This window comes from Manis pentadactyla, chromosome 3 (genome assembly GCF_030020395.1).
Source record: "Manis pentadactyla isolate mManPen7 chromosome 3, mManPen7.hap1, whole genome shotgun sequence".
Lineage (NCBI taxonomy): Eukaryota > Metazoa > Chordata > Mammalia > Pholidota > Manidae > Manis > Manis pentadactyla.
In genome coordinates this window covers 11,224,162-11,239,255 of record NC_080021.1, presented here as the reverse complement: position 1 = coordinate 11,239,255, position 15,094 = coordinate 11,224,162, and the positions used below count along the sequence as shown (strand labels likewise).

The 15,094-nt window shown below is 40.1% G+C and overlaps 1 protein-coding gene across 3 annotated transcripts in view; it reads right to left on the bottom strand.

Moving 5' to 3' along the window:
• The window catches only part of ADCY8 (adenylate cyclase 8), a 225,266-nt gene that overhangs the window by 79,079 nt on the left and 131,093 nt on the right, over positions 1–15,094 (bottom strand). For all 3 annotated transcript variants that reach the window (XM_036890545.2, XM_036890546.2, XM_036890547.2), the window contains exon 7: positions 12,680–12,950. In XM_036890545.2, the coding sequence (XP_036746440.2) occupies positions 12,680–12,950 (271 nt within the window). The remainder of the gene's footprint in view (positions 1–12,679; positions 12,951–15,094) is intronic.

The following is a 15,094-nucleotide window of genomic DNA, read 5'->3' as shown; positions in this document are numbered from 1 at the left end:
TAAAGGAAGCCAGAGAGAAAAAAAGGTCACCTACAAAGGAAAACCATCAGGCTATCATCAGACTTCTCAACAGAAAACCTACAGGCCAGAAGAGAATGGCATGATATACTTAATGCAATGAAACAGAAGGGCCTTGAACCAAGACTACTGTATCCAGCATGATTATCATTTAAATATAAAGGAAGGATTAAACAATTCCCAGACAAGCAAAAGTTGAGGGAATTTGCCTCCCACAAACCACCTCTACAGGGCATCTTACAGGGACTGCTCTAGATGGGAGCACTCCTAGAAAGAGCACAGCACAAAACACCCAACATATGAAGAAGGGAGGAGGAGGAATAAGAAGGGAGAGAAATAAAGAATCATCAGACCATGTTTATAATAGCTCAATAAGTGAGTTAAGTTAGACAGTAAGATAGTAAAGAAGCTAACCCTGAACCTTTGGTAACCACAAACTTAAAGCCTGCAATGGCAATAAGTACATACCTTTCAATAATCACCCTAAATGTAAATGGACTGAATGCACCAATCAAAAGACACAGAGTAACAGAATGGATAAAAAAGCAAGATCCATCCATATGCTGCTTACAAGAGACTCACCTCAAACCCAAAGACATGCACAGACTTAAAGTCAAGGGATGCAAAAAGATATTTCATGCAAACAACAGCGAGAAAAAAGCAGGTGTTGCAATACTAGTATCAGACAAAACAGACTTCAAAATAAAGAAAGTAAGAAAAGATAAAGAAGGACATTACATAATGATAAGGGGCTCAGTCCAACAAGAGGATATAACCATTCTAAATATATATGCACCCAACACAGGAGCACCAACATATGTGAAACAAATACTAACAGAATTAAAGGAGGAAATAGAATGCAATGCATTCATTCTGGGAGACTTCAACACACCACTCTCTCCAAAGGACAGATCCACCAGACAGAAAATAAGTAAGGACACAGAGGCACTGAACAACACACTAGAACAGATGGACCTAATAGACATCTAAAGTACTCTACATCCAAAAGCAACAGGATACACATTCTTCTCAAGTGCACATGGAACATTCTCCAGAATAGACCACATACTAGGCTACAAAAAAAGCCTCAGTAAATTCCAAAAGACTGAAATCCTACCAACCAACTTTTCAGACCACAAAGGCATAAAACTAGAAATAAACTGTACAAAGAAAGCAAAGAGGCTCACAAACACATGGAGGCTTAACAACACGCTCCTAAATAATCAATGGATCAATGACCAAATCAAAATGGAGATCCAGCAATATATGGAAACAAATGACAACAACAACACTAAGCCCCAACTTCTATGGGACACAGCAAAAGCAGTCTTAAGAGGAACGTATATAGCAATCCAAGCATATTTAAAAAAGGAAGAGCAATCCCAAATGAATGGTCTAATGTCACAATTATTGAAATTGGAAAAAGAAGATCAGATGAGGCCTAAGGTCAGCAGAAGGAGGCACATAATAAACATCAGAGAAGAAATAAATAAAATTGAGAAGAATAAAACAATAGCAAAAATCAATGAAACCAAGAGCTGGTTCTTCGAGAAAATAAACAAAATAGATAAACCTCTAGCCAGACTTATTAAGAGGAAAAGAGAGACAACACAAATCAACAGTATCAGAAACGAGAAAGGAAAAATCACAACGGACCCCACAGAAATACAAAGAATTATTAGAGAATACTATGAAAACCTATATGCTAACAAGCTGGGAAACCTAGGAGAAATGGACAACTTCCTAGAAAAATACAACCTTCCAAGACTGACCCAGAAAGAAACAGAAAATCTAAACAGACCAATTACCAGCAATGACATTGAAGTGGTAATCAAAAAACTACCAAAGAACAAAACCCCTGGGCCAGATGGATTTACCTCAGAATTTTATCAGACATACAGAGAAGACATAATACCCATTCTCCTTAAAGTTTTCCAAAAAATAGAAGAGGAGGGAATACTCCCAAACTCATTCTATGAAACCAACATCACCCTAATACCAAAACCAGGCAAAGACCCCACCAAAAAAGAAAACTACAGACCAATATCCCTGATGAACGTAGATGCAAAAATACTCAACAAAATATTAGCAAACCGAATTCAAAAATACATCAAAAGGATCGTACACCATGACCAAGTGGGATTCATCCCAGGGATGCAAGGATGGTACAACATTCGAAAATCCATCAACATCATCCACCACATCAACAAAAAGAAAGACAAAAACCACATGATCATCTCCATAGATGCTGAAAAAGCATTCAATAAAATTCAACATCCACTCATGATAAAAACTCTCAACAAAATGGGTATAGAGGGCAAGTACCTCAACATAATAAAGGCCATATATGATAAACCCACAGCCAACATCATACTGAATGGCGAGAAGCTGAAAGCTTTTCCTCTGAGATTGGGAACAAGACAGGGATGCCCACTCTCCCCACTGCTATTCAACATAGTACTGGAGGTCCTAGCCATGGCAATTAGACAAACAAAAAAAATACAAGGAATCCAGATTGGTAAAGAAGAAGTTAAACTGTCACTATTTGCAGATGACATGATATTGTACATAAAAAACCGTAAAGACTTCATTCCAAAACTACTAGAACTGATATCGGAATTCAGCAAAGCTGCAGGATACAAAATTAACACACTATATACTAACAATAAACTAGTAGATAGATAAATAACAATAAACTAGTAGAAAGATAAATCAGGAAGACAATTCCATTCACAATAGCATCAAAAATAATAAAATACCTAGGAATAAACCTAACCAAGGAAGTGAAAGACCTATACCCTGAAAACTGTAAGACACTCTTAAGAGAAATTAAAGAGGACACTAACAAGTGGAAACTCATCCCATGCTCTTGGCTAGGAAGAATTAATATCATCAAAATGGCCGTCCTGCCCAAAGCAATATACAGATTTGATGCAATTCCTATCAAATTACCAACAGCTTTCTTCAACGAACTGGAACAAATAGTTCAAAAATTCATATGGAAACACCAAAGACCCCGAATAGCTAAAGCAATCCTGAGTAGGAAGAATAAAGTGGGGGGGATCTCACTCCCCAACTTCAAGCTCTACTACAAAGCCACAGTAATGAAGACAATTTGGTACTGGCACAAGAACGGAGCCACAGACCAGTGGAACAGATTAGAGACTCCAAATATTAACCCAAACATATATGGTCAACTAATATTCAATAAAGGGGCCATGGACATACAATGGGGAAATGACAGTCTCTTCAACAGATGGTGCTGGCAAAACTGGACAGCTACATGTAGGAGAATGAAACTGGGTCACTGTCTAACCCCATACACAAAAGTAAATTCGAAATAGATCAAAGACTTGAATGTAAGTCATAAAACAATAAAACTCTTAGAAAAAAACATAGGCAAAAATCTCTTAGACATAAACATGAGTGACCTCTTCTTGAACGTATCTCCCCGGGCAAGGGAAACAAATGCAAAAATGAACAAATGGGACTACATCAAGCTGAAAAGCTTCTGTACAGCAAAGGACACCATCAATAGAACAAAAAGGTATCCTACAGTATGGGAGAATATATTCGAAAATGACAGATCCCATAAAGGGTTGACATCCAAAATATATACAGAGCTCACACACCTCAACAAACAAAAAGCAAATAATCCAATTAAAAATGGAGAGAGGAGCTGAACAGACAGTTCTCTAAAGAAGAAATTGAGATGGCCAACAGACACATGAAAAGATGCTCCACATCGCTTGTCATCAGAGAAATGCAAATTAAAACCACAATGAGATATCATCTCACACCAGTAAGGATGGCTACCATCCAAAAGACAAACAACAACAAATGTTGCCGAGGTTGTGGAGAAAGGGGAACCCTCCTACACTGCTGGTGGGAATGTAAATTAGTTCAACCATCATGGAAAGCAGTATGGTGGTTCCTCAGAATGCTCAAAATAGAAATACCATTTGACCCAGGAATTCCACTTCTAGGAATTTACCCTAAGAATGCAGCCCTCCAGTTTGAAAAAGACAGATGCACCCCTATGTTTATCACTGCACTATTTACAATAGCCAAGATATGGAAACAACCTAAATGTCCATCCGTAGATGAATGCATAAAGAAGATGTGGTACATATACACAATGGGTATTACGCAGCCATAAGAAAATAACAAATCCTACCATTCGCAACAACATGGATGGAGCTAGAGTGTATTATGCTCAGTGAAATAAGCCAGGTGGAGAAAGACAAGTACCAAATGATTTCACTCATATGTGGAGTATAAGAACAAAAGAAAACTGAAGGAACAAAACAGCAGCAGAAGCACAGAACCCAAGAATGGACTAATAGTTACCAAAGGGAAAGGGACTGGGGAGGACGGGTGGGAAGGGAGGGATAAGGGCGGGAAGAAAAGAAAGGGGGCATTACGATTAGCATGTATAGTGTGTGTGGGTCACGGGGAGGGCTGTGCAACACAAAGAAGACAAGTAGTGATTTTACAGCATCTTACTATGTCGATGGACAGTGACTGTGAATGGGGATGTGGGGGGGACTTGATGAAGGGGGGTAGCCTAGTAAACATAATGTCCTTCATGTAATTGTAGATTAATGATATCAAAATAAAAAAAATGGGAAGAAAATTCATTCACAGTAAATCCAATTTTGTTTGGAAAGAAAAACCTTCATACCTATGAATTGCACTGGGTCAAACCATCTTTTGTCTATTTTACACAAAGAGTCTTAGCCCAGTTAGTGGCAAAATTGGTACCAAGATTAATAAAGCTTAAATCAAGTTGTTTTTTTTTCAAATCAAGGAAATAAGTCAGAAAAAAACCCAGACTTCTGCTCTTTTTCTTCACACCTATTATCACATCTTTTACAATGTCCTATATTTACCTTCACATATTTAAAATACCATGCATTCACCAGTTCCTATTCCTCAGGCCACAATTTCATGACTCCCCCAACGACTAGTCAATCCTTGATGGGAAAGGAGTCGCACTAGTTTGTTTAGAAACATTTCAGCCAGTTATTGGTCATGCGGTAACCACAGGGTGCATGTCATACACTTGCCAAGCGAAATGCACATTTCCAGATCTGCAGTTCTACAAGAGCCACAAATTCATCTCCCCCTTTATCTCCTCCCCAGACCACTGGGGCTGAGAGGAAGGATGAGTAAAGTTAATGGATCAATTTGCCTACTTAATCCACTCAACACTCCCCGAAAGGCTTCAGATCCACTTGCCTTTCTGAAAAGAGTGAAAAACCAGACCCCTCTAATGACTCTCCTGGCTGAAATATGCAGCTATCTTCTGAGTCAGGGCTGACGACAGCCAGAGGGAGTTGGCATCAGAAAAATTCATGTTACCAGAAGAGGGCAGGTTCACTTCAGGGAAATGTCCAAAGCCCTCTGTGTTCTCTACCCAAAAAGCCTGCAGACATCCCATCCAGTGAACATCAAAACTTAATCTGATAATACAATGCTTAGAAATAAATTATCTGTTGAGAAACATCTGCCTGTGATTTCCTACACACCAAGACTGAATCCAGACAATTAGAGGTTTGGCACTTTGTCCCAGAAGCAGTTCACTCTGAGAACCCACCTTTTTCATGACCAATACCCAATATTTCAGGCATTTTTAGGGGAAGGAATTTCCAGTCTGAGTTCTCTGTGGGGAAAGAGAAGCACCCACTTCCTTTTGAGCAGCAGAAACCCAGGATGCAACAGTGGCCTTGCTGTTGCCTGCCTCCTGGGGTCCTGCTGGCTCACTGTTGGCCTAACTCCTGCTTGTCTGTAGACCTCAGCTCAACAGTCACTCCCTTAGGAAGGTCTTCCCCAATTACCTTGCATCAATTTCCCACCCTTTATGATGCTGTCCTGCTAGAATGACAGCAGTGTTCATGCTGAACTGTTGCCCTGTTAGTCATCCCACGGGACTGTGAGTTCCTTCACAGCCTGGCCCTCCTCCGGGTCTCTGCCCCAGTACTCAGCCCAGGGCCTGACACATTACTGTCACTCAGTGAGCAGCTGAATAATGAATGACCAAATGAGGGAACAAAGGAACATCTTTCAGGGACTGACTTGCCCCAGTCAAATGAAGAATGAAAATGAATCTGAATTTAGAGAATTCTTTTTCTTTGGGCATTTGTATGTACAAAAACAGCGCCTGCCACTTAGTCTGGGTACCACCCTTTAGGGGCAGAAATGTAAGGAAAGAAACCAAACCCCAGGGGTTCAATATTACTCAACAGAAGAACATAATGATCAGGTTAAAAATGAGACCCTGAAGGGTGAAGTGTGATAATTTTTATAATGATGTTTGGGTATTTATCTCCATATAATCAAAACTCAATTATCCAGAATGCTGAGAGAAAAAACAGATTTCACTTCCTGGTTAGGTGAGGTTTTTTTTTTTGTTTGTTTGTTTTTTGCTTTAACTCTTGTTGCTGAATTTGATATTAATGTTAGAAGACAGCTCACTCTGTAACAGTTATACTAAACTGTTACCCATACTAGGATAACTAAACAGCAGGTGTCCCCTTTGCTTCCTGGTGAATTATTTGTTGTCTGGGCTCTGGATGGTAGGATTCTGAAGTGTAAGTAATTCGCCAGTATAGCCACAGGCTCCCAGCATGTTTCTGCAGCTGAAAATTGAATGGGTTGATGTCAGAGCTGAAAGAAAGTGATGGGATCACTCAGTTCAGTTCTGCCATAGTACAGACGAGAATACTGAGGCTTGCAGGGGAGAAGTGGCTGCCCAAGGCCTTGCAGGAGCAGGTGGAGAAATCAGAGCTATACTTCACTTCTGTCAAGTTTGCTTCAGGCCCTTTCTGCTATCATTTGGACAAATTTGGGGTTCTGCATAGATTTGCCCCAAGATTACCGACTCATAGCCTACAGGCCGAACCAGTTCACTATGAGGAAACTGGCACCCCTGGCATCGGGTCTTCATGAGGGTTTTGATCAGGAAAGTGATCAGATGAGAATTCTTTCTTTTCTTCCAATGGACACAGAAAGCACAGTTCAAGGAAAGTCCCAGCTGGGACAGATGAAAGTATAAGAAACAAGTTATTTTATCCTGCTTCCCAGCCCACCCAGCTCCAATCCCTCCTCATTCCTTTTGCTTCTGGTCTCAGCATCTCCAGTCCAGGAGGGAGTAAATCAATGGCTGGCTGGTTGTTTTATCAATAGGTAGACATGAGATGCTGCCCTGCTTAGCTTTTTCCCTGCAAATAATGATCACATTCCAGGACACGCAGGGGAGACATGCTACCTGGTATGTCTGGAGGAAAATCTGGTCCTAGAGCCTCACAGAAAATTTCTGAATATCCCTGAGCAAATGAACCATCTTCAGAGGGTGAGTGAAAACACACACACACACACACACACACACACACACACACACACACACACACACACACGCCCTTTTAAGACTGACTGACCTGGAAACAAGGTGGAAAGTAGAAACCCAGCATTTATCTTCAGGCCACAAAGTGGGGGCAGTGTAGCCTGATGAAAAATATGTGGCTTTTGGAATCAGACATAACGAGTTCTAATGCCAGTTCTGTTATTTACCGACTACATGTCCTTCAGGGAATTAACTGATTTCCACAAATCACAATTCTCTCATTTGTAAAGCAGGCACCTCACACTAACCCTGCAATGTTGTTATAAAAATTAAATGAAAAGGTGAACAATGCTCCTAATATGGTACTTGGCCCCAAAGTTTACCTTTTTAGCGTTGGTGATGCTGTGGATATTTCTCTGTACTCCCAGCAATGAAGCACATTTGCTTTCTGTTTTGTTGTGTGGAATATAGAAATCCCACCTGTTTTCAGTCTGCATGTGTACATGTTAGTTTAATGATAATAATAATTCTTTTCAAAGTCTTGGAGGAGTAATAGAAAAACGCCTGGATTCTGATGCCATGATAAATGTGAACAGAATGGATAGACAATGGTGAGGATTTCACAATATGTGAGGGACAGACCCCAGACCCCAAAAGGGGCTTTGCTTCTGAATAAGGGGCTCTACCTGTTTCAGATGATCACTGGTTGTAAAAATCAAGTTAAAAATTATTAATATCCTCACACAGTCCATTTATAGTGACAAAGAGCTTCACCCTTTGGCAACCTCTTGTACATCATAAGTCTAAGGTGTGGTTTTGTCTGAAAGTCCATTCCCACCCCTTACAATCCATTCTCCACCAGGCAGCCAAAGTGATCTCTTAAAAATCTAAATCAGATCACGTCACTGCCCTGCTTAAAACCTTTCTATCCTTAGAAAAAATTCCAAAGTCAAGCAGGCTTGCAGGCTTGAGTTTCCACTTCCTTTAGTTTCATCTAGTATTTCTTCCCTGCTCACTATGCCCTAGCCACTTGCACCTTTTGCTCTTCCTCTAACACACCAAACTTTTTCCCACCTCAGGGCCTTTGCACTAGCTGTTTCCTCCATCTATAATGCTCTTCTCCTGGCTAATTGCATGTAGGGTCTTTTCAGCACTCAAATAAAATCCTTATGGGCCTCTGACAATCCTGTAGTAATTCTGTCTTCCTCCTACTCATCTATCTCTATTTCCTTCGTAGTACTTACATATTTTGGTTAATTGTCTATGTTCCTCATTTCCTTAAAATGTGAGGACAGGTACCATGTCTGTTTTCTCATTACTTGAACCCAGCATCTAGAATACCAAGTGCCTGTTGAATGAATAACTGAATGAGTAAGAGCTCAAGTCCACAAATAGATTTTAGTCATAGCAAGCAACAAGAGGGGAAATGCAATCTTTAATGTAAGGACCCTTTTCTTAAGCCTTTGTGTTCATCCCAAGTTCTGCCTTTATTCTGAGAGATACCGTGACCATGTTGATGACTCATTCAATAACCTTACCTTGAAATTTCTGCACATCTTCCCCCAAATGTCAAATTTTTCACTTTTGGTCTACTACAACTAATTGCAACTACTTCTGCAACCTTAAATTTCAATAGTCCACCTGTGGTCATAAACTTGTTGCCTTCTTGCTTCTTAACTTTCATTTAACTCAGGGGATCAGAGCACAGGAAGCCTCTCTGGGAACTGAGCCCATGTTCAAAGAGCCAAGACACCCAGTCAGTGCGCAGAACACCTGTCAACGTGAGAAGTCAGTGATGCAAAACCCAAGTGTTCAGGGCATCCAAGAGCAGCTTGGATCCCAGAACCCACACTGGGCTGAGCCAGCAATTTTAACCCAAACGGACACAGATATGGGAAAAGGAAGATTCATGGCATCAAGACCAAGGGAGTGTCTTCAGGCACAGAGAGGGACTGGAGGACTCACATAAGGGGCCAGAAATAATTCTCAGTGATTTTCTTGATCTCTAAACAAGACAGACTCCTGAGATGGCTAGCAGGGAGGGAACAGGGTGAAGCTGGGGTTCTCAGAAACCCAGAGCTCGCTCTCATGAATGCTGGCAATCTGGCTTTTGAGGTCATCACTACCTGATCGAATCTGCCTCTTGCCAATTATGTTTTTCAATCCAATTCCAATTGGCAATTTTTGGTCTTTATCTTAGTGGGAATCTTGACTTTTGTTGGTCATTCCCTCTTTCTCAAAATGTTCTAGGCTGCCATGACAGCCACATTCCCTAATTCTCTTCTGAACATTGGCTGTTTCCTCTCCGTCTCTGTCATGGGATCCTTACTCTTCTTCATCTCCCATCTGGTGCTTCTCAAGATCTGTCCTCTGCCCTCCAATTGTTTTATTTCAGATATTCCCTACAATGATCTCTTTCACTCTCATGCCTTCAACTAGCACTCAAATCCTGTGAACTGCCATGGTTCTTCATGCCTGAGCTTCAGAGGTTATGTGTTCAACAGCCTTCTGTTACCTTTCCCGGATCCAGCCCAGGTACCTCAAGCTCAACTTGTCCTACACGGAATTCTTAGTGTTTCCCACGCAATCTCCTTCCATTTCAGTATTGCTCATTTCAGTGGAGAGTTCTGCCATCTATCCAGTCACCCAGATAAAAAACCTACAAGTCAAACTTGACTGGTTCCTCTCCCTTACCACTCACATCTGTCATTTCATTCATTCATTCAACAAATGAATTCAGCCCTGTTATTTACCAAGTATTGTTCTAATTGCAGGCTAAACAGTGCTAAGTGAAACAGACATAATTCCCGTCTTCATAAAGCATATAAACTGCTGGCTGATTTACCTCCAAAGAGTACCTTTCCTCTGTCCCTCCTTCCCTTTTATTAGTAGCCATAGCTGGCATGTAACAGATGCCCAAATTTTATTGAATGAATAAATACATGAGAATGTAACTATCTGAATATTTGTCATCTATACAGCACAGATTTTGGCACACTATACTGATGTTAAAAATATTGCTAAGCATACATTAGGAATCAATAGAAGCTGAACCATCCAGCCAACTTAGCTGGGTCCCCCAACAGCGAAGCCTTAGTATGTTTTGTCTGTGTTATATAAATACTCAGATGGGCTGGGCTTATCTATACAATGACTGGATACTTTGGCAGAGTATACACTCAGCCAGACCAGACGTGATCTCGCCCTGAGTTTGCACATATGGTTCCCAGACTTCAAGAGCTCAGCCTAAGTGTAATCTCAGTGAGCTTCTGACCATTTTAACTGACTCAGTCATTTCCAAAATGTTATTTGTACCACTTGGTTGTTTATGATTATCAGTCATAGTCACTGGCTCTTAAGTCTGAAAACATCAAAAGGAATTGAGATTATTCATGCTGAAGATGGCACAGGTGGGTTGTATCCGGGCAAAACAAGAAATACACAGTACACCAAGAATAATACTTTTTGACTAATAATGACATTTTATAATAACTATCTGATGATATCAGCAAATACCTTTGGGAAAACAGCAAAGAAATATTTCAACTTATTCCTTTACAGTTTTGCCAGATCAATGGATCATGGAATAAAACCAAGTATCTCCGCCTCTCTCTTCTTGGTTCTCACTTATTAGTAGTAATGTTAGGTACAGCTGAGATTAGAACAGTTAGGAATTAGCTAAATTTTCACAGTGAGCTTGAATGAAGTTTTCATACAGAAAGACCAAAAAAATATAAAGGAAAACAAAAAAATCAAGAGAGAATTTTATGCAGTTATGGAGTTACTGATGTATTCGAGGTGAGGCACCATTCCCTCTCTTAATAATACGCATTCAAGCTCAAGCTAACAATAGGTAAAGGAGGCAGAGAGGCCCTGCACCCACTCGAGGGAATATATAAAATGGATATTTTACATAATGGCAAATTGTACCATGCACACAAATTCAGGGAGGCAAAGAAGGAGGCACTGAAATCAGTGATGACTTGTGTGTGCACAATAGTTTTGGGGAAAACTAAACACTCACAAAAAAGAACAGTGAAAACCTAAGGTGCTTTCTTGCAAGCACGCAGGCTGAGCTCAGACTACATCTTTCTCCAGCGGTATCTGGGCCATGCATTGTTCCATAGTGTCTTCTTCACACAGAATTGGAAAGACACTGAGGTTCATCTGGCCTCAGGGAGCCCCATCAATCTTTCAAATGAAGAAGACTTCCAGCATTTTAACCTTTTCCATTTTAAATATCTTCACACAGACAGGTTTTTCTTATCTACAAGTTAATGGAAAAAGTTCAGGTCCTTGGATTAAAACAATTAACCCACATTTGTCTTCATAAAGCTGCTGACACTATTGGTTTGGCTCATTTATTTCATAGTACTTTCAGCTTTTGCTTGGCTCAAGGAGTATGTCAGACACTGTTTATAAGTCATATATTTTTGGTGTGTTTCTTTAAAAAGCAAGTTAAATAGAATTACACTATTTAACTTGCATAAATTCAACTGTATGCGCTTCACCTAAATGATTAAAGGAGAAACTCCTATTAGAGCAGGTGATTTTTCCCATGCTCTGAACACAATTTGGGGACAGAAGCATCTCTGAATTCACTTTGGCTCTCTCCGTGATCAATCTCAGTTCTCCAGTGTTTCTTGGAGTCTGAGCATCTCGTTGGATTGAGTGTGATCTTGATATTCAAAGAAATAATTTTTTAAATAATTGGATTATTGGTGACTTACACCTCATGTACTGACTTTGTAGCTTTATCCTTCAACTAAGATGAAAATCCACATTAAATAGGAATAGAATTATGTGGACAGCTTGAAATTGCATACTACTTCTGAATGCTTTAGCTCTCACCCTGGGCATCACTTGGTGTTGCTGTTTCATTTCCAAATCAACAGTGCCCTCCTGATCTTAAGTTTCAGAGGGCAGCTCAAAACACCTAGACTGCCAGCCACCTAGAAAATGGCATTTTCATGGACTTGATCTTCTACCTCGGTTGCTAATTTAATAACATCAGATTTATCTTTTCCAGCATGAGTAATTTTTTTGGTAAAATTATAATTCAGCTTCACATGACATTTATTTTTAGCTAGGTTAAAAAAAAAAAAGGAGAGGGTGCTGGGAACCCTCTACTATTTTTGGCATTTCCTGTAATTGCATAGATAGATTAATTATGTCCTGAGGAGACATGTTTGATCATTTGTAATTATGATGCTCAGCAGAGAAAAGGTTAAAGATGAATCGGTTTTTTCTGAGGTGTCTGGGTTGGAGACGCGCTCATGCACGGTGGCTAACCGAAGGAAGGAAGCCAGCACTTACGTTCTGTTTTCCCACTATGTTATCGAAGGGCAGTTCAGGGCTCCAGGATCCTTCTGTGAACGTTGCCCCACTGTTTCTCCTGTCTGAGGAGCTCACTGACTCCTTGACAATGTCTTCGGGCAAGGACAGCAGACTCTCCTCAGGCTGCTTAATTAAATAGGTCTCTATATTATGCTTCCTCAAGAATTCGTTTCTGTCTTTACCGTGACCCTCTTCCACGTTATAGTCACCATTGAGGCAGTCCAGTGTGGCTTTGGAAATGTGAATCCTCCTATAACGACAAACCATAGGTCATTATACATTCCTGATGTGGCCTGCCAAGGCCACAGCAGTTTTTTGTCCTATGCAAAGCCAACATCAGGCCTCACATGGGTTCTGTGAGGATGTTCTTAAGGAAAAAATTGGTTCCCCTGAAAAAGCAGAAAGAATAAAAGAAAACAGAAGCAGAAGCATAAACCAATGAGCAGGGTGTCACTGACTTCACCCCAAGGAACCCAGCCTCTGAGCCCCCCTGAGACACACTTAAGCACTTCTTTTGGCTTTTCTTATGACTGTCAGCCTGACCTTAGCAACCTTTAAGAATCAGTGTATTTCAGAGGTTTTGATTACATTGATAAAGCAAGTTCCATAAATGTTTCTGACACCAATGGCAATTATTGTCCCAATCACCATGCAACAAAAACAGTTCTTTTAGTGTCTTAGAACTTTTCCTATCTTTTCAGTTTTCATATATTTGTGCTTTGTTTCTTTAACTTGCCTATAATCTTCTTAAAAACAAAGGTAGATCTTACAAATACACAGGGCTACATGCAGAACCTTTCAGGAAGACCATATAAGATACAATTTCCCCTATGACTTGTGTATGGCAAGGAGCAGGAAACAAAGCTGTGACCATGTGCACTGGCAGCTGGCTAGGCTCCCTCGTAAGGTACATGACTCATTTCTACGCAATTCATCAGCCATCAGAGTTCATGATTCAGGTTTATTTTTTGGTAAAACAACAAAACAACAGATAACATCAAGAGCCTTAAGGATCATACCTCATATACTAAATCCTTTTAGACTACATATTATGCCCACTGTGGTCTGGGTGGACTAGCATGGTGGGTATGAGCATGGACCCTTGGCCAGCTTGCTTAGATTGAAACCTTAGCTCTACCACCTGCTAGCTGAGAGATACCAGGAAAGTTATGAGGCTGTTTTCTCACCCATAAAATGAGAGAAATAATAATAGTACCCATCTCTTAGGGTCATTGTGAGTATTGTAAGAGTTGACTCATATATAGTAGTAAAAATAGTGCATGGTACACTGTACATACTATAAATGCACATGCTTAAATTATTAGGAGTATTCTCAAAAATGCCATTGTGAACACATTACTTTTGCTTATTCCATGCCTCCTCAAGGCCTATAGGATACAGCCTAAGTTCTGAACAAGGCCTTTCAGGCCCGTACTTCCTGGACCCTGTCACTTCAAAGCTCACTTTCTGATACTCTTCCTCTATGCTAATCCAGTAACTGGCATTTTTTCAAATCCCAGGTGCTATTTTATACCTAATGAACTCGGAACAATTCCTGCCCTCTGTCTAGAACATTCATCCCACATTGTCTATACAGCAACTCCCTACTCCTTGATTCAGCTCAAGACATTTCTGTAGGCCTTCTTTAGTGCTCCTTTGAATGAATGAATAAATAAAGTAGAAGCTTAATCCTTTGCTTGGCTTTTGTGATTCTAGAAACAATATGCCCAAGAAAATTATGATTTTTTTTTAAGAGCAGCATCTCCAAATGCATGGTACGTTTAGTACTCTGTACCTTTCCACTACCCTTCTTAGCCACCCTACTAACTTCCTGCTCACAGAGAGAAGAATGCACTGCAAGGGACATGCAGAGAAACAGAAATCACAAACAACGCATCTCTGATCATTGTGCATTTAAGGTACATTCTCCACATTTTCCAAATAAGCATCTCTGTATATAGTCATTGATTTCAAGGGTGAGATATCAAAAATAAAGCATGTGAAAGATGTTTGAGCTCTCCTGTTGAGTAAGTACAAAATATTCTCATGAGGAATTTTGTTAATACTGTGGGAACTCAGCAGGGCAGACCTAGGAGAATAGCAAAATCATATGACCTACTATGAAATGGGTGTCTCGTCTTCCCTCTCAGATTAAGTTCAGAGCTAGGTGCTAGATTTTTTTTTTTTTTTTTTTAGATAATTATTTTTTATTGAAGGGTAGTTGACGCACAGTATTACATTACATTAGTTTCAGGTGTACAATACAGTGATAAAACATTTATATACATAATTCTAGGTTCCAGCTATCACCCTACAAAGCTGTTACAATATCTTGACTATATTCCTTATGCTATACTTTACATCCCGGTTACTTATTTATTTTACCATTGGAAG